The sequence below is a fragment of the Musca domestica genome, unplaced genomic scaffold (genome assembly GCF_030504385.1).
Source record: "Musca domestica strain aabys unplaced genomic scaffold, Musca_domestica.polishedcontigs.V.1.1 159, whole genome shotgun sequence".
NCBI lineage: Eukaryota > Metazoa > Arthropoda > Insecta > Diptera > Muscidae > Musca > Musca domestica.
In genome coordinates, this window is record NW_026712218.1 from 635,684 (window position 1) to 656,288 (window position 20,605).

General features: G+C 35.7%; 1 protein-coding gene across 1 annotated transcript; it reads right to left on the reverse strand.

Moving 5' to 3' along the window:
• Positions 1-16,378: 16,378 nt before the first annotated feature.
• On the reverse strand, positions 16,379-20,401 carry LOC131801351 (trypsin-1-like). The gene is made up of 4 exons (XM_059119901.1): positions 19,691-20,401; positions 19,349-19,590; positions 16,572-16,953; positions 16,379-16,500 (listed from the first exon to the last, which is right to left on the reverse strand). The coding sequence occupies exons 1-4, from the start codon at positions 19,902-19,904 to the stop codon at positions 16,379-16,381; spliced, it is 960 nt and encodes a 319-aa protein (XP_058975884.1). The 5' UTR covers positions 19,905-20,401.
• Between the last annotated feature and the right edge of the window lie 204 nt (positions 20,402-20,605).

The window sequence follows — 20,605 nt, forward strand, 5'->3', positions numbered from 1 at the left end:
AATAGGTACCAATTATTGATAACTTCAAATATGAAACTAAAGATAATATCACAGACTACATTAATCGAAATAACAAATTGTTATAAGGGTGCTTATACGAAAATTTTGACATTAGTAGACAAATTCGTAAGAAAGGCGATGTACCCAACACGAAATTTTGAAACCGAATTTGATATATGGTGCCAAGACAAAAAAGTGGGACTATACGGGGACATAAGCGTGGCAACCCCAGTCCACTCCGAAATAACTAATTATACCCTCAGCCCTATCGCCATATATCAGTTGATGCGGCCAAAAACGTGCCTCATTAAAACAACATATCGGTTTCAGGACATTTGGAATCGATCGAGCAATGTCCTTCCATCTGGCTGTTTCGCACCATAATTCTCTATTGGAGTATTAGGTTTGGTCACAAACTTCGTACATCGTAATATGATTGGCAAACTTAGATCGAGTTCGGAGATGGTTTCGGCCCACTCCTTCTAGTGCCTACCCCACAAAGGTGCAAATTAAAAAAAAAAATAATAATTTACCTCAAAAAAAGAGAAAGGCCAACATTTTTGTCGATCCTAAGTCAGGTGCGAAAATGGACAATATCGGCCCACTCCAACAAGTACCTCCCTCACAATGGGTCAAAATTTGGAATAATTATTACTCTTATAAAATTTGAAATAATAGTCCGATTGTCTTCAAATTGGACACATCCCAATATTTCTATCAACACAAGATCTGGTGTGAAAGATGGGATATATCGGTCCACTTCTTCTGGCACCTCCCCCATAACGGGTCAAATTTTGAATAGTACTTAAGCTTGTAAAACGCGAAATGAGTATCCGATTAATTTCAAACTTAGCATATCTAAATATTTTTATCAACAGAAGATCAGTTGGGAAGATGGGTGATGTCGGACCGCTTCTTCCGGTAACGCCACCGCAACGGGTCAATTACAGGGTGAGATAAAGATCTACAACAAAGTCAAACACCATAATTTTTACTTTTTTTTTAATTTATTAAATGAAGCAAAGAAGGTCGGAAATAGCATCAAATTTTAAATTAAGTTTAGATTTGTTCGAATTGATCACCTTTTGCACGAATTATGACCGTCACACGCTGCCCGAATGTTGCTTTGTGGTATTTTGGCCTATTCCCGGCGACGCGCTTGCTTGAGGTGATCGACACTTTGGTATTTTTAGTGTCAACATTGCTCTCCAAAATACTCCAGACACAATAGTCTAACAGATTGGTATCCGGAGATTTTGGTGGCCATTGTGCGTTGGAAATGAAGCGAGGAACCTCATTTTTTAACCATTCTTGGGGTACGCGAGCTGAGTGCGATAGTGCTGTTGGAATGTCAAAGGTCTGCGGCCAAATGTTTGCGTACCCTCCAGAATATTTTCGCGATAATATTCGGCGTTTATTCTGATGCCACCGTCGATAAAAACGAGCGGAGAGCGACCATCCGCTGTTATGGCGGCCTACACCATCACCATGACCGGCGCTTGAGTTCTGGTGGCCAAGCGAAGGTGCACATTTTCAGTTGACCTCTTTGGCAAGTAAACACGATCATTTTGTTTGTTTACGAACTGCTGAACAACGAATGTTTTCTCATCGGAGAATTCGCAGTTCACCACTTTCGGCCAACCGAAGCAACTCTTATAAGTCTATTTTCTTTCTGTTGAACTTACAATTTTCTGTTGAAAAGTGTAAGTTACACTTTTTGAAATTTCAATGGCTTTACCCCGAGCTCATTTTTCAATATTTGCTCAATGGAATATTGTTATATGTTCAACTCACGAGCCATTTTTCGGTCACTGCGACACGGGTTTCGATGAAGTCGCTTCTTTTCTTTTCCGACCATTTCTGCTGATGTCGCTGTTCTCTTCGGTCCACTTCCTTGACGTCGAGCTACGCTACCAGTATCACGGTATCGGGCGATGGTACGAGACACAAAAGATTTATTCACATTTCACAATGCTGGAGTGGAGTTCACAATGCTGGTGTGCTCTTACGATAGCCATTTGTGGTTTTCCAGTCAAATATAAAGAAATCACACTATCACGCTTCAATGCCATCACGAATAACTTTTTTCTGGAAAATTCTAACCAAAATGCTTTTGTACGCCTGTAAACAATATAATGAGCAGTCACTGGAATAATTTTAACAGCTATCGGACGAGTGGCTTAGAAATGACAGCAGTCTGAAGTTGGTTCCAGTTTTTTCATCTCACCCTGTAGAGTGGCAAATTGTTTTTTACGCATGACCAAAAAACCGAAGTCAGAAATATGACCGATAAAAATGTTCTAGAAATGTTTCCTCACATTGACTCAACCTATCCCATGGTGTCATTACACTCTAACTCACTGATTTTTAATCTGATTTATAAATCTTCTTGGCCATGGACAGATTTGTGCAATCTCGCGCTCTATGTTTTGGCCAAGTTTGATGCATTGTTTGCATTCGTAATTTTCACACCTACTTCGCTTATATGGTCATGGTTAGATTGCTGACAGTGTGAATTGCTCGTGCCATTCTTGGGCACTTGGTTTTAACAATAGTGGTGCAGGCAAAGGTAAGTTGTACTATACAACACATCGTCACACAAGCAACAAGCACTTTGACAGCAGCAACTGCATAAGGGGAAAAATACAACTACAACAATAACTACAAGCTGTAATGTTTTAGTAACGCTTTAGTTTTTCCGCATTTAGAACATGCATAAGATGAACTTTTACAAATATCCCCCAAAACTCTTTCACTCCATAAATGGCCACGGAGTCGGTCGGTCGGTTGGTGGTTGTGTTCAGAAGTAGCTGTCGCTCCAACTTGTTTGGCACACAAAAGGGGAAGTTCTCAAACGCAAAAGGACACTTTATTTGTCTTACCTGTGAAACTTGACAAACTTCAAATGGTGTGCCTTTGCGTTTCGCTTTTGTTTCATGGCGAGCGCAATCAGCAAAAGCAAAGCTCCAGGAACAACAACAAACGGAAAGGAAAATCTCAAACGTACCCCGAAAAGAATTTGTCGTGACTTAATAATGATACTCCACTGAAGAGTTGACTTAAAACTAACACGTTTTATCTGGCATTGATGATAGTTAACAAAAGGTTTGAAGCGTTCCAAGCAAATGCATGTTTTATTTTTGGGAAGTGTTGACCGAACAGCTTAGATACGGCAAAGACCCTTGATGCGATTCGCTGATGAGGAAGGTATCCTAATGGCAGAGATTGTATAGCCTCTGTTAGGATCATTCTGGAGTTTTAAATTTGAAATGACAGCAATATACGACGAAATGCGAACATTACCATTACAACGACGGTGATACTGGAATATCCCGAGGTCACGAGGTCAACTACAGAATCGAACTCATCCAAAACATCCAAATAATTCAGTTTATTTTTATTCAGTTTATTTTTTTTTTTCATTTGTTATTTTAATCTAATGACCGTATTCCATAGCCCTCCTAAAATTTGTAATTGGCACAAAAAATTACATCCTGAATGGTAGTTAAAATTTCAAACCTCATGTCATTCCAGGAAAGTGTTATCTCTGAATTCCAGACCTACGAACAAATGAACGTTATAGTGTCCCAATGTCAAGGGCAGCCCAATGTCGAAAAGATCAAAGAAAAATCGAACACGTTGTTTTTCAGTAACAAGACGATTTCGAGATGGAGAATCGGCGGAGATAGCTTTTTTTGTCTCCAAGAGTATCGACAGAAATTACCTGTTTTGTTTTGAAGCTCTCTCACATGCAATCGAGAAAAGAACATATATGCTAGCTGAGCACTCCTTGTTAAAGAAGCGATTTAGGGATGGGGTTTAGAAAAACAATGACAGATGGTGATACCGCCTCATCGACAGCGGCTAAAGTGTCAAGTTCTGGCTCTCTGATGTGTTAAAACGGATTGTGTCTTATGATGATAATACTTAATTATTATGCATATAACAAGTACCCGCTACTCCGGCAGCGTAAAGTCAACCTTAAAAAATTTTGATTCGTTACAACAATACGTATTAAGAATTTTCAGTACTCAAAATGCACAACTTTTTTAGTTTGACAAAATTATTTAATCAAAACTTCATACATCGTACTAAATTTTCAGACTTTCAAGGCTTTATATATTACTCAAGGTCTTCCTTTTTCGGATAGTATAATAAGAAAATGTTTCCATCTTCAAAATCTTTCAATTTAAAACTTACCAAGGAGGATATTAGTAAAACCATTGCGCAATTGACCCACATCCAATTTTTCTGTCCAAAACTATTTCAACGTCTCCATATGAAAACCCTAGAAAGAAAGTGTGACCTCAATATTAAATTTGAGGATTTTAGCCATATTCTATTACCCAATACCAAATTTACTAACATTTAGTGGGAATGTCTAAAACAATCTACATCTCTCCATCCTAGACACCTATAGTCATCCAATATTAGTAACATTTAAAATTTTGCAAAAACCACCATTAGATGCCAACAGTTACTTCAATAACATCGAGATTCAAGCTCTATTCCTTCACCCAATACCAAATTCTGTAACATTTAGTACGCAGTGATCCAAAATTAGTACCACTTAGTTTTTCGAACTATTATAGTACGTATTTCCAAAAACACCACCAGATACCAACGGAGATCAAGGATTTAGTTACATTCCTTCACCTGATACTAAATTTAGTACTAAATTTGGTACTTTTCGTATAATTATAATACACATTTTCAAAACCATATCCATATCTCAATTTCAGATACCGACAGAGATATCAATATCAAGTTTGTTTATCAATTCCAGTCCTATCCCTTTACCCAATTTCAAATTTAGTGTCATTTACTACTTTTAGTACAAATATAGGACAAATTTCCAAAACAACCTCCATATCTTAACCACAGACATCATCAATAACATCTACATCAAATTTCAGTATTTCAACACCAGCCTTAATGTAAAAGTTCAAGGTTTTAGCTTAATCCGTTCACATAATACATTTTAGAACATTTCCTTAATTTTAAGTTTGAATTTCCAATAACCATAAGTGCATCTATCCTGCACTCCGTCAGTGACTCTCATTCCAAATTTCAGAATTCCAGCTCCATCGGTTCAACACAATTTAATTTTGTACCAAAATTAGTACAATTTAATGCACATATCTACGATTTTTCAAAGTTTCCTACATATCTCAGTTCAACACTCCCACAGGAATCCCATTCCCAAATTTTAAGATTCCACCCCTCTTGGTTCGTCCAAATACAAATTGTACTTATTTAGTACATTTTGGTACATATAAGTACAAATTTCCAAAACTACCTACATATCCCAATCCTCCGCTCCGACAGTAATCTTATTTTTAATTTTCAGGATACCAGCTCTATTGCTTCACTCCAATCCAAATTGAACCGAATTTAGTCTATTTAGTACACTTGAGTGCAAACTTGCAAATTACCTATATCATACAGTCCAATAGAAATCGTATTTTCAAATTTCAGAACTCTAAATCTATGGGTTCACTCAAAATTTAAATTGTCTAAACTTAGTACCATTTAGTACACATAAGTACGAATAAACTCCATCAGTGACCCTCGTTCCAAATTTAAGGTTCTAGTTGTACTGGTTCCCCAAATACAAAGGTTATCATATTTAGTACGTTTTAATATTTTTCGTACAGTTCTTGAACGTATTTCCAAACGAATTTCCCAGCCATATCTGACCCCTTCGAACCAAGAGTGACCCTAACCCAAAATTTCAAGATTCTTGCTTCAGCCGTTTCGCCTGGGCGTTGATGAATCATTAAGTCAGTCCATTACTTTTCTCTTTTATTAATGAGCCTCACTGAAATCATGAACATCGTTCCTGAAAATGGGAGGAGTGCTGACCATCAACATATTTTTTTTTTTTAAAGATATATATGGGAGCTATATCCAAATCTGAACCGATCTCGATAAAATAGAGGCATTTCTGAGCTGTATCTGATATCTTGTACTAAATATATTTGTTGTTGGAAACACGAAATCGAATGAAGTATATGTATAAAAGCTATAGCTATATTTTCACCAAATTTGGAGTGCTGCTTCTAAGCTGAATTCGGTCGGATGTACTGAAATCCATCCCATTTGGACGAATATTACACATTAGACGTTCAATAAAAATATATGGGAGCTATATCTAAATTTGGATAATTTCAATAGGGTTTGTCCTTGGAAAAAATGATTTGTAGAAAATATCATTTTAATCGCACAGTAAATGCGATCTTTACTTTGTTTAAAAAATGCATGGTCAGACAGACGGACAAACACAAATACTCAAAAATATTATACCGTGTACTGCAGTGTGGTGTAGGGTATACAAATGGAAGTTATGTGTTTACATTTTAGACTGTTTTCTTGTACACGTTTTAAATCTAAGTCAAAGTCTCTCATAATACTTGGTTTTGCGGGAAGAGTATCAAATTGCATTATGAAAAGCTACACAAAGAACTCCCAATATTTTAAGCTATATCTCGCTAAATTTAAGACAGAGCCTTAAAATTTGATAGAAAACTTATGATTACGTCAGCAATAACTTATTAAAAGGGGGTCTTCGTGGCCAAATTTTTGATATATCTCCCACTTTATGATATTTCCCAACTCTACGTTTCTAGTCGATATGGTACGGCGTTTGAGAGCTTGAATTATTGGTATGAAGTTTAATAAAGTAAACAAGCTGTATTTGGAACGCAATTAAAAAAAAATAAACTCCGTTAAAAATTCTGCTAAAATCTTAAAAATGCCGAATGTAGCCGTTGTATTAAGGTCTATACGACGACGTGGAGCTGCATACGCAACTTTTTTCATAAGCATTTACAATATTCAAATGCGAAACTTGAAAAAAATCGGTAAATAATGCATCCAAAATCATCAAAATTCCAAATATCGGGGGATAGGGTACCATTATATGGGGGCTATATATCTGGGTACCTGCACAGACAATTTTCTGTCATTAGCTGAAAAATTCATTACGAACTTAAAACACCAAATTTGATACAATTCCGGCGAATAATGCATCTAAAATCGTCAAAACACCGAATATTGGGAAGTGCCGTTATATGGGGGTAATACGAAAGCGTGGACCTGCACGGATAATTTTCTGTCATAGGCTGTAGTACCAATTACGAAATATAATTAAGAAATTTGAAACGATTCCAACGAACAATGTCGCTAAAATCATCAAAATATTGAATATAGGGAGGTACAGTTATAACTAAACGTGGAGCTATATAGCTCATTTCCAATACCAAAAGTCCTGCAGACATAATGTACATTTGAGTAAAATTTCATCAACCTACTTCATTTCGTTTGGAAGCTAGAGTGATTTTCAAAGATGGATCACTAAATCGGCATAGAATTTTATGCTGATCAAGAATATATATCCTTTGTGAGGTCTTAAATGCGTATTTGAGAGGGATTACAAACTTAATATACCCTCCATAATATGGTGGAGGATATAAAAACATAGATTAATATTTGGGGGTCATTTATTTTGGTCACAACACTTGTTTGGAAATTCTAAACCCTTTGAAAGTTTTATTCGTCTGACAAAGAACAAAATTATCGCTTCATTTTTTATACCCAACACAACACAGTGGTAAGGGTATAACGTGTTTGTGCATTTGTTTGCAACATGGAGAAGGAGGGTGATAGACCCATAGTTACATATAAGGAGGCGATTTATGCATGTCAGTCTGTCTGCCATTTATGTTTGTAAAAAAAAACCCAGTTCACATGTACGAGTATTATCCGATTGAGATGAAATTTTCCAAACAATATTTATTTGGCCCAAGGACGAACCACAAAATGGCCAATATCAGTCCAAATTACTTGAATTTTGGCACTTCCAATGGAATTCAGAGTAGACGCAAGTACATTACATTTGGTGAAAATCGGATCAGATACAGCTGTAGCTCACATACATTATGTTTTATTAGATTTGGGGTTTGAAGTCCCTCACATGCGTAATATGCACTCCACAAGAATAATATTTGGCACCAGATATCTGATACAGCCCAGAACCCTGACACATTTTTGTGAAAATCGGTTCAAATATAGCTATAGCTCCCATATTTTTTTTTATATTCAATTGAATTTTTCCATTTGGTGAAACTCGGCCCGGCATATCTATTGCTCCAATATTTATACCCTACAACACTATGTGTTGGGGGTTTTACAAGTTTGATTAGGCCAAAAATTATGTAACAGCTCGAAATATTGGTTTTCCACATAGAAAAGTATATGTGGATCATCCCAGCTCGCCGAGCTGAGTCGATCTAGCAATGTATATCCGTCCATCTGTCCATCTGTCCATGTTTATTTGTAATCACTCTACAGGTCGCAATTATGGCCCGATCCTCACGAAATTGAAAATGAAGGTGGGGTTAAGGTCAGAATAGAACCTTATTTCTTTTGGAGATTATCGCATAATATTTAGGGGTTGAAATGGACCAAAAACTGAAAAATTTTCTGATTTTGTAGTTGCTCTACAGGTCGCAATTCAATTTTGATTTTGATGGTCATCGGGTAATATTTAGCAGGTGAAATAGACCATAAGATTTGTGTTAAAAAATTAAATTTTCAATTAAACCGCGAACATTTTTAATCCCGCCGAAATCACAAATAGACGAACAGGTCAATTCTGACCGTTAAGTAGATTCCGATAGTAAATATATCGGATTTATATAACGAAATATATACAATATGTACATACAAAGGAAGGGGATGCTAGCTAGAATGCATATATCTCATGAATGGCTGAACCGATTTTGACAAATTTTGTCAATTGTCACAAATAGAAACCAAAGGCCTCGATATCTCGCATTGAGTTAGAGTTTGGAGCTGCAGGTAGAAAATACCAACATCGAAACCCTGAAAAAATACCAAAATTCGAACTTCTGGCTTTTATATGCTGATTTCATTGACGAATATAGCCAAATATCGTAGACAAGAATAAATTTGGAAATACAGAAGAGCCTCTTACTTTTGGAGATAATCGCAAAATGTTTAGGTGTTCAAATGACCCAAGAACAGAAAAGAATTCCTAATCACACAATTTAAGCCAATCGAAACGCCTGAGAAGAGAGGTAAGGACAGGGAAGAGTTTTAGCAGTTTGGATGACCATTTGATTGTATTTACCTGTAAAATGGACCACATGCTGCATTCCTTGACATAATTTCAAAAGCGAAATCTTCCAACATGGGTTGGGACATAAGGGAGCTTCTAATATATTGCAGTGTCGTAGGGTATCACATGGTCGGCCCCGCACGACTATAGCCTTTGCTTACTTGTTTTTAATATAATCCGTATCGAAGTCATATCATACACTATACAGCAATGTTATTTGGTACTGTAGGTACAAAAGCCTCCGTCAAAAGCCATGATACGCAATGAAATAAAGTCCATTTTTGGTATGATTTACTTGATATAAATTCCAAATATAAACTTTTTTGTAACGGGAGCTCTACTAACTACGCATAGTGGTGTAGGCTATCATATAGATGGGCCCGCCGGAATTTTGACCTTTCCTTCCTGGTTTCAATCTTTGAGTATTGCATGTTTTACGGGATATAAAAGAACACTTTTTCTAGTACCTCCTAAGGGTACTGTCGATAGGCCCTAGTAATGGCTATCCTTCCCCATTAGACATTATTTAAAATTTAGTCAAGTTGTGGTCATTTCTCTCTACATTTTTTCTGTTTCATCATCATCTTCCTCTTCTAAGGTGTGTGCGATGATAAGTCGTTTCAGTTTAGGCTTGTCCATGGGTGTGTATTAATTGTAAATGTGTGTGTTTGCCTTTGAAGATCAGCCTTTGTATGCTTTTATTTATCCCTTCATAGTACCCGCGGGAGTTTTTTGTCTTTATATTTTCTGGACTTTATTCAGTTCTCTTCATTGTCTCGTCTTAGTGTTGATGTTGTTGTTGTTGTTATTTTTGCTTGTTGTTGATGCAATATCCCTCTGTACATCCTCTTTACTATTTATTATATACAATGGTTAGTTCTTCCGTAAAGAGATTATTTTTCAATTCAGCCATCACGACTTAAGCGTCTTTGAGCCGAACGGAGCCGTACGGCAAAATACCAAGATGAATAATAGACAGGAAAATCGAAAATAAAACTTGCAAATTATGGTGATTTTAGCATGAAAAATGGCCACTTTGCCGAGGTGATAATGAATTGGGAAAACCTTGTGATTTCCCTTTTCTATGCTTTGTCAGCCAACTGGACATTGTTAGATATGCCAGTATGGACATGGAAGTGTTTGTCATGAATAATGGCCACTACTTATATGTCTTATCAATTTCAAGTTTTTGTGTTTTTTTTTTTAATGGTGGATGAATTTGGAAAATTTAGAAGAATGGGAATAGCGAAAGTGTTAGATTTGTTTGAGCATACATTGACTTTGCAGTTGTGGAAGGCTTTAGAAGTACATTCATAAAAATCCATGAAGTACATATCACGGCTAATAAAGTTTACATTTTTTCGATATTTTACTCGGGTTTGTCATATTGATATCTACCTATGACTAGAATCTTTAAATTTGTCATGCAGTTTGCAGTTGGTGGATAGGTGAGCAATAAGACGGGGATTTTGGTATTTTTGTAGTATTTTTAGTCCAAAATTATATAATTTTGGATATTAGAATCTTCATATTTCACACATAGTTTGATATGAAATTTAAACGGAAAAGATACCCAAAAGTACTAAAACCTTTGTGGATGGCGCTAAATTCTATAGAGTTAGGATCTGGAGATTTCTCATGTAGGTCACCATTAGTTAGAGGCATCAGTCATGGCTAAATATACCAAATTCTTTACTGTTAGAGACTGAATCGCGAAATTTGAAATTTAGCTTTTTTGGATATTGCCAAAATTTTTTCTAAGAATCTTTTCAAACTCTTATATATTTGGTACTAGAAAAGTAAAAAGTGTACAAAATATGAGAAAGAAAAGCTAGAATTCTTAAATTTATCATGGAGTTACCTTTGGTGGTTCATAAACTGCGCCATGTGTGGAATTATGTACTAAAATACTATATAATATTGAGTACTATATGCTTCTAAATACTAAAATGTATTATATTTGTCTCCCATATATATGTTTCATCCGATTTGGTATTTAAGTCCCCCACATTCGTTAAATGCATTCGACAACGACGATATTTGGTACACAGATATCTTATAGAGCGCAGAAATTCCTTTGCCAAATTTTATCGAAAACGGCTAAGATTTGTTTTCTTTTTTCGACTTCAGGTTTAACGGCTAATATCAGTCTAAATAGTGTGAATTTTGGGACGTACTTTTCCATTTTGTGGAACTCGGTTCCGATATATATTTTTTTGTATATAGTCCTTTTCGTGCACTCTACAGCAATGTAATTTGGTATAAAAGATTAAAATGTCTCCGTCAAATTTAGTGAAAATCGATTCAGAATTGGATATGCCTTCCTCTGAATCCAAACTATAACTGCTCTAAAGCCAAATGTTGATAGGTGGTCTAATTCAATTTATTACGGGAGCTCTACTACATATGCATAGTGGTGTAGGGTATCATATAGTTGGCCCGCCCGACTTTTGACTTTTCCTAAATGATTAGCGTTAGAATCTTGACAATTCGCACAATTGGTGGTATGGTATTGTTGGTATTGTTAAGCTAAAATGTTGATGCTAATAAATAAATAATTATAATAAAATAGTCTGTTAAAATCTTAAAAATATCGAATATAGGGTGTTACCGCTATATTTTGAGGTCTATACGAACACGTGGACCTGTATAAGCAATTTTTGGCATAGGCCATTACAATATTCAAATACGAAACGTGAAAATAGACAATTTTCTGTCAAAGACTGTTGAAGCTAGAGTGATTTCCACCGACGGACGGACTGACAGACATCGCTAACCGACATAGAATTTTATACTTATCAAGACTTTTTGAGATCTAAAATGTATACTTCGATGTGTTATACACGGAATGACAAACTAAATATACCCTCCATACTATGGTCGTGGGTGTAAAAATGGCACAACATTGATATTGAGCGGTCGATAAGAACTTTAACCTGAAATGTGTACCACTATTAGCGTAGACGCGGTGGGATAGCGGCAGATTTTTGAAACAGCTACAAAATGGTACTTCAAGACTATCAAAAATTAAAAATTTTACACACAATAAAATTTTCTGTCCAAAACTATTTCAACGTCCCAATATGAAAACCCTAGAAACCCTAGTATTTATACCCTACACCACAAGGTGGTCAGGGTATTATGTCTTTGTGCATTTGTTTTTAACAGGCAAATAGAAACGAGATAGACCCATAGTTCCCTTTGATGATCTGCACAGAATCACATTCTGAGTCGATTTATGCATGTCCGTCCGTCCGTCTGTCCATGTATTTTTGTAAACAAAGGACAGGTCGCGATTATTGCCCGATCCAGATGAAATGTTGCACAGATAATTTTTTGGCCCAAGGACGAATCCTATTGAAATTGGAGATAATCGGTAAAAATTTAGATATAGCTCCCATATATATCTTCGTCCGATTTGCCTTTTATTGTGCACCAAACGTGTAATATAGTATGGAATTTCGCACATACAACCAAATTTGGCCTGAAAATAAGTATGCCAATTTTTATCGAAATCGGTTCAGATATAGCTATAGCTCCCATGTATATCCTTCATCCGATTTGTTATTTTTGTCCTCCGCAGCCGTTATATGCACTCTGCAACAAAAATATTTGGGGAAATATATCAAATACAGCTCAGAAATACATTTGGCAAACTTTATCGAGATCGGTTCAGATTTGGATATAGCTCCTATATATAACTTCGTCCGATTTACCTTTTATTGTGCACCAAACGTCTAATATTTGTCTAAATGGGATGAAATTTGGCACTTACGACCGAATTGAGTCCAGAAGCTAATATGTAAAATTTGGTGAAGATCGGTTCAGATATAGCTATAGCTTCCATATATATTGTTTATCCGATTTGTTGTATTTGTTACCCACAGCCGTAATATGCAATCCGTAACAACGATATTCAGGGAAATATATCAAATACAGCTCAGAAATATCTTTGCCAAATTTTATCGAGATCGGTTCAGATCTGGATATAGCTCCCATATATATCTTTATCCGATTTCAAATTAATTGTGCACCAAATGGGCAATACAAGTCCGAATTTAAAAGATACAAATGCTTCGACATATTTAGTCTTTTGAACTTTAAAATTTAATTATAATCATAGCGTGTATGATTGAATTCTCCCATAACAACTTTTAATTGCTATGTGGAGCTCTACTAAGTTGGCAAAGTCGGCCCCGACTTAAAAACTTTCTTTACTGGTTTTCGTATAATTATAGTACGCTTATCCAAAACCATCTCTTCTCACCAACAGTGACATCCAAATCAAATTTGAGGATTCCAGCTTTATACCTTCACCCAATACACATATCCAAAACAAAACGCCTATAGTGGTCAAAACTGGTACCATTTATTTCTTTTCGAACAATTATAATACGTATTTGAAAAACGACCACCACATCTCAAACCAGATACCAACAGAGACCTAAGTATTAAATTTCGGGATTCCAGCTCTATACGTGCACTCAATACCAAATTTAGTAATACTTAGTACTTTTCGAACATTTATACTACACATTTCCAAACCCAACTCCATATCCTAACCACAGACACCAACAGTGACGTCTGTATCAAGTAGATACCAAATTTCTTAATTTCATACCAAATACCAAGATTTCAATCACTAATCTAAATGTTCGCACATTTAGTAACACATTCCATTAGTCCAACACAAAATATTCAATGTTTAGTACATTAGTTTAAACGTTTTAAAACGTCGGATCCGTTTGGATACATTGTTGAAAGCTCAACCCGTCCTTGACATTCAAGCAGTATAACAATATCACATGGTAGTGAAAAATGATTTTCGAACTTTTGGTATAAATATGGGGATATTTCGAGGAATTCATAAGTCCGTAGCCGTTTGGTTTGAGATTGGCCATTTTCGTTTTTAAGAATTGCTATAGAATCTTCACTATTGACATTTTCTCTTGAAAAGCTGTGTGAACTTCAATGTGACTTACATTTTTACGAAACTTTCTTCCATCAATAGGTTTGTACGTACATCTTGTTTTAACGTCAATATTTTTTGTCTTCGGTTTATTAATGGAAATTTCGGAAGGTATCATCGATTCTTACGGGCAGATATTTCGTTTTTACGGGCAGATATTTCCTCCACAGAACTTAAATTGCCCAAAATAAGCGGGGTTTCTTCTCAGGAGTATTTATCTTTCTTTCCAATTTTAATTATATTTTTAGACGTAAAAATTGCGTCAATTTAGTTTGAAAAATTAATTGAGAATCCAAGGCACACGTTTTCAAATTTTATTGACTCCAGTATTTCATTTTGTGTATATTGTATTGTATATGATACCCTACACCATTATGCGTATGTAGCAGAGCTCCCGTAACATATCTCCTGGCGAGAATATCCCAAAAAAAGGGGGAAATGATGAGGATTGGTGACTCTTTCCGAAACCTAGGTATTCCCAGCCTTACCCCCGGGTTACATTACCAACTAACAAAAAACATTTTTTTTATAAAAACAACAATAATGGGATTAAGCTTGACTATTTTTCAACGACGAAAGGTTATATTGGGAATGTATGTGAAATAGATCATACCAACTATGAACCTTATTTGAATTCGTATCATGGTTTTAGAGTAGTCACAATTTGGGAATTATATCCAACTCTGAATCGATTTTAAACAAATTTGACGGAGACTTTTGTGCATCTAGTTCAAGACTCGGGAAAGAGTATCCCATGGGATATCTGTGTGTTCACTAACACAATTGTAAAAAATAAATTGTTTTGAATTTTCTGTCAAATTGTAAAGATAGGCAAAAAAACATTGCTATTTTTTGTTATTTTAATACACATAAAATAACAAAAATTTTTTTGGGGCTATCTGCCTAGCCCTTTTCTAGTTCTAAATAACATTGCTGCTATATTAAAAGCCCGAGTTTCACCAAATGGAAAAATTAGGTTGAATATCAAAAAGTCTATTCAATATGAGATGATATTACATATAACCGTAACATCGGATGAAGATGTGTATCGAAGGTATATAAAGATCTGAACCCATCTCGATAAAATTTGGCAGAGGTATTCTCGAACTGTATATCTTCTCTTTAGTTCTTTTGTGTCTATTTTCTTTCTGTTGCGGTGTAAGTACTTGCACTTTTTGGAATTTCAATGGCTTTACCCCGAGCTCACTTTTTAAAATTTGCCGAATGGAATATTGCGATATGTTCAGCTCACGAGCCATTTTTCGACCACTGCGACACTCTTTGCAATCAAGTAGCTTCTTTACTTTTCGAACCATTTCTGCTGATGTTGCTGTTTTCTTCCGTCCACTTCCTTGACGTCGGGCTACGCTACCAGTATTACGGTAACGAGCGATGGTACGAGACACAAAAGATTTATTCATAATTAAATTCTGGAGTGCTCTAACGATAGCAACTTGGAGTTTTCCAGTCAAATATAAAGAAATCACACTTTCACGCTTGAATTCCATTATGGAAAATTTTCACTAAGATGCTTTTGTACGCTTGTGAACAATATATGAGCTGTCACTGGAATAATTTTAACATCTGTCGGACGAGTAGCTTAGGAATGACAGCAGTGGGAAGTTTGTTACAGTTTTTTAATCTCGCCCTGTATATTGATAATTGTTTGATAGCAGTTAAAACTCAAATTACGAAAATTTGGCTAAGGGTTATACCTAAAATTGGATTTTAAACCAAATGGCAGCCAGCAGTGGGAAGTTTGTTACAGTTTTTTAATCTCGCCCTGTATATTGATAATTGTTTGATAGCAGTTAAAACTCAAATTACGAAAATTTGGCTAAGGGTTATACCTAAAATTGGATTTTAAACCAAATGCTCCTGAAATAATTCAATGCTCCCTATGAATTTTAAAAACTCATTGTTTAATATTGCGAAATTTATCTCGAAATGTTGCGGTCCTTTGAATATGGCCAAGGCTGTATAACTTTCAAAACGCTAATTCACCTGTTTCTTTGTTGAGCCCTTTTTTCATAATCTATTGAGTTTCTCCTGTAATTATTGCTTGTGCTACACAGTGTATTTTTAAAACCCGACTTCTATCAACAAAAAGTTCCCAAACAATTTCAATAAATCTGTTTATATTTTGGACATGGTTCATAAAGAAAATAAATTAAATATTTGCAATAAATTAAAAGCATGAAAATGGAAAATTTCGATGAAATTATAAATTTTGGCAATGATTCAATTTCGATGTCTCTATATGGGACTTAAGCACTGCAGTAGCAACCATCCTTGGTATTCGATTCAATCCAGCTCAAGAATTTTGTAACACGGGCATAAACACCAGGAGCATTAACCTGGGCGCAGCCATAGCCAAAGGAAACAACACCTAAGAGGAAAAAACAAACGAACATGATTAAAAATCGATTGAAATATTTTTAGTAATTTTGAAATACATACCAGCCAATTTGAAACGACCCTCGTTAACAATCAATGGACCGCCACTGTCACCTTGGCAGGCATCCTTGCCGCCCGATTTCACCAAACCAGCGCATAGCATAACATCTTGAATTTTGTTCTTATATCTGGTGCGACGACATTCTTGATTGGAAATAATTGGAACAGTAGCTTCTTGCAAATAGTTGGATGTTTGACCACCCTCCTTCAATAGACCCCAACCGGCAACAACGGCATTCTTGCCATCAAAGTTTTGATTAGCATCTGGCAAACATACGGGACGGATTTTGTCATTGAAGGGTACGGGGGACTCCAATTTCAACAAGGCAACATCATTGGCAATGGTGTTGGGATTGTATTGTGGGTGGACAATGGTGCGGGCAACCTAAAGAGAGGAAATTGTATATAAAATTTAGTAAATGGGCAATGTAGGAAAACGTTTTACGGTTTATTGAAATGTTGACTTCTTAAAGAAAATCAGGGGCCTTAACTTTAACCCTTTGAAGGTAATGCCCGAATGTTTTTCAATTTTCGCCAAACACTTAAGTGATGCGAAAAGTTTGGACGCGTTGAGAATCATTGAAGAAATAGGGATTTTTACAAAAAGGAGTGGAAAGATATTGTTAGTTTTCGAAATGAATGTGAAGAGTTTGGAATGGAACGTATAAAACCTCGTGGTGTTGTCAAGCGCAACATCCATCCATAGCAAATAGCGGTTATGGCTACACCATTAGTCCTCAAACGGATTTCGTCCAAAGGAAAAGTTTGTCAAAACTCATTTGTTCGCTGAGGCACATGTTTGACCGTATGACTTAATATGTACCCTTTGCAGCCATAAGGCTGATGAAAGAAAAATCAGGGAGGTTCTGGATAATGTGCCACATTAGACGTAGAAATCTACATCTTCTTCTATATATGTTCCGAGATGATACAAAGATCTTCCCGTAGAAGTTCTGTACATATTCTCATAGAAGATTTGTGTAGATTCTATAAAGCATTTGTAGAACTTCTCATAGAGCAAAATTTCTTGATCTTCTCACGACTTTCCCAAGGAAGATCTAAATTTCTTTTCCGGATTCAATTTATTTTCAAGATTTTGATAGGAATGCTGTCTAGATCCTTTCAAGGATAATTTCAAGATCTTATTAAAGCAGATTCCAGGATCTTCTCGAGTAATCTCAGACGATTTCAGTATCATCTGAGATTTTCTCCAGGAACTTCAGAAGAGGAAAATCTGAGATTATTCTCAATAAAGATCTTCTTCAAGAGAATGTCAAAATCTTTTCAATTCAGGTCTCATGGTCTTCTCAGGGGTGATGCCAAGATCTTCTCTCGTATGATTTAAAGATATTCTTAGGGAAGATTCCAGAACCTTCTCAGGAAAGATTTCAAAACCTTTTAAGGAAGATCTCTAAGTTTTCTGAAGGAAGATTTCGAGATTTTGTCATGAATGCTCCCAAGATCTTCCTCAAGAAGATCTGAAGATTTTTTCGAATAATATTTTAAGATCTTCTCAAATTAGAGGAAAATCTCAGGTTGTTTTGAAGGAAAATTTAAAAAAAAACTTTACATGGAATATCTCAAAATTTTCTGAAGGAAGATCGAAATCTTGTCAGGAGAAATCACAATACCTTCTTAAGGTAGATTTCATGATCTTCTTAATTAAAATCTGAAGATCTTCTCAAGAAGGATCTCAAGATCTTATCAGGGAAGATATCAAGACCTTCTCAAGGAAGATATATATGTATTGTCAGGAATGATCTCAAAATCTTGTCAAGGAAGATCTTCTCAGAGATGATCTCAAAATCTTCTTAGGTTAGATTCAAGATATCCTCAAGGAAAATCGTAAGATTTTAATAACTCTTTTTGAAAGATTTCAAGACCACCTCAAGGAAGTTCTTCTCTGGTTTTCTCAGAAAACCTTCAGGAACATTTCAAGATATTCTCAAGATCTTCCCACAATACCTTCCCAAAGAAAATCTCAAGATTTTTTCAAGGATGATCTCATGATCTTTTGGAGGAAGATCTCAACATCGTTTCAAAGCAGATTTCAGGATCTTCGCGAGGAAGATCTGAAGATTTCAAGACCTTCCTGGAGTTCTTTTCAAGAAAGGGTTTCTTAAGGAAGATCTGCATATTGTCTCTTAGAATAGTTTTAAGTATCCTAGGTCTTTACAAAGGAGGTATATCTTCACATGAAAAATCTGAAAATCTTCTTATAGAAGATGTGTAGATGTTCTCGAGGAAGATCTTTCCCAGAAATCTGATAATTAATCCTCCTTCAGAAACTTACCATAATCTACCCACATTTTTAATTAAACTGAACCTCGGTGGTTCACAGTGAGTCTTAAATCTGACAAAACACATTTTTAACATATTAATTACCGTCTCGATGCATGAGAGTACAATATTTGAAATAGAATTTAAAAAATCAAAAGAAATGATAATATCTCATACCAGGCAATATACGAGGTTCACGGTTTCCTGATTTCGGTAGCCTGATTTAATGGAAAATTACTTGAAAAAAATGTAAATTTGTAAATTTTCCATATTAAAATTTTCACGTATTTCAATACATCCGAGATTATTTATAAATAATCAAACAATGGTCTTTCATCTCACTGTGTTACTGTAAACAATACCCTCCGAATTGTTCCTTTCTTTCTTTTTTGCAGTTATAAAAATTCCTTTCTCAACGAAACGGAAGAAAAACCCCTCCATAAAATAACGTTATGCGGAAGGTAACTGAATACCCAACGATTAATGTAATGATTTCTCACCTTTCTGGTAATGCCAGGATCCCGAGATGATCTGTCCAATTGCAATAAGCGGATTGTTATCTGATCACGATTACCGTGGACACAATGGGCAGCAGTCAGCACATAGCGATCATTAATCAAAGAGCCACCACAGAAGAGACGCAAATAATGGCGACCTTTTAACAGTTGGGCTGTCCAGGGATATTTGTTTTGGCGCACCTGTGTGCCACCAACAATGCGATTGCCATTTGGTGCACCACAGACTAAAAGTAGAATCAAAAGGAATAAAAATTATTATTATTTCAGGAAACAAGATAAGGGATAGGTTTCAAAAGGATGTATTCAGATGCGCTCGAAACTTACAGCATTTGCTTTTGCAGTTATAGCGTTGAGGCTTAGCCTTGCCGAAACCACTCTCGCCAATATCAACATCAAAGGCACCCAAAACTTGATCAAAACTCTCTGCCGCGGTTTCATCATAACGTTGCACTTGGGCCGTTTGAGCTTGAGGTGGCTCATAGACATATTGTCCTTGGGCGGATACCCAAAGTAGGGTGCAAACTACCAAGAATTTCATTATATTTTACTACACTTTTTGGAAATATTTTTTTATTTTAATTTTTGTTTTACAACTCTTTTCTTTTTACACAACTGAGCTCTTTCACCTGCCCAGTTGAAATGTTTGCACTGGAAAAGGCTTCGTGTCTTCTTATAGTTTCGATTTTTTATTGATTAAAATTCAATATTTGTATCGTTTTAGCACACACAGACACACATAGCTTTACCTTTCTTTCGTAAGTTTTGCTATATTCTTATATGTGCTTTCTTCGCCATAACAGTTGTTCTTGTTATTGTTGTTGGCAACAAAAACAACGAAAGAAAGTCAATGCTTCAGGTGATGCGAACGGCCTTAAGTGTCTGTTTGTTTTCTGGAGCGACGGCACTTCATGGATCGCTGCCGTTCGGATTAGCGATTTTGATGGTTCGATTTTATTGCTGCTCTTCTTCGTCGGAATATTGTAAAATGTTAATGGGATTTTGGCGATTATTAAGGGTTTTTAAAATTGGTTTGGTTTTTGCCAAATAGCGCTGTTGTTGTTGTTGGCGCTTTTATTTATTTATGTATATTTGACAATAACTAATTTACATTTTCGGCCAACTTAATTTTATCTCTTTTATTCAGTCATTGTTTGTTTTATTAAGAGATTTACGCTACAGTTTTTTTTATATAACAATACAAATTGCTTTATCGAATTGATGAATTTTGGAGTGTTATGC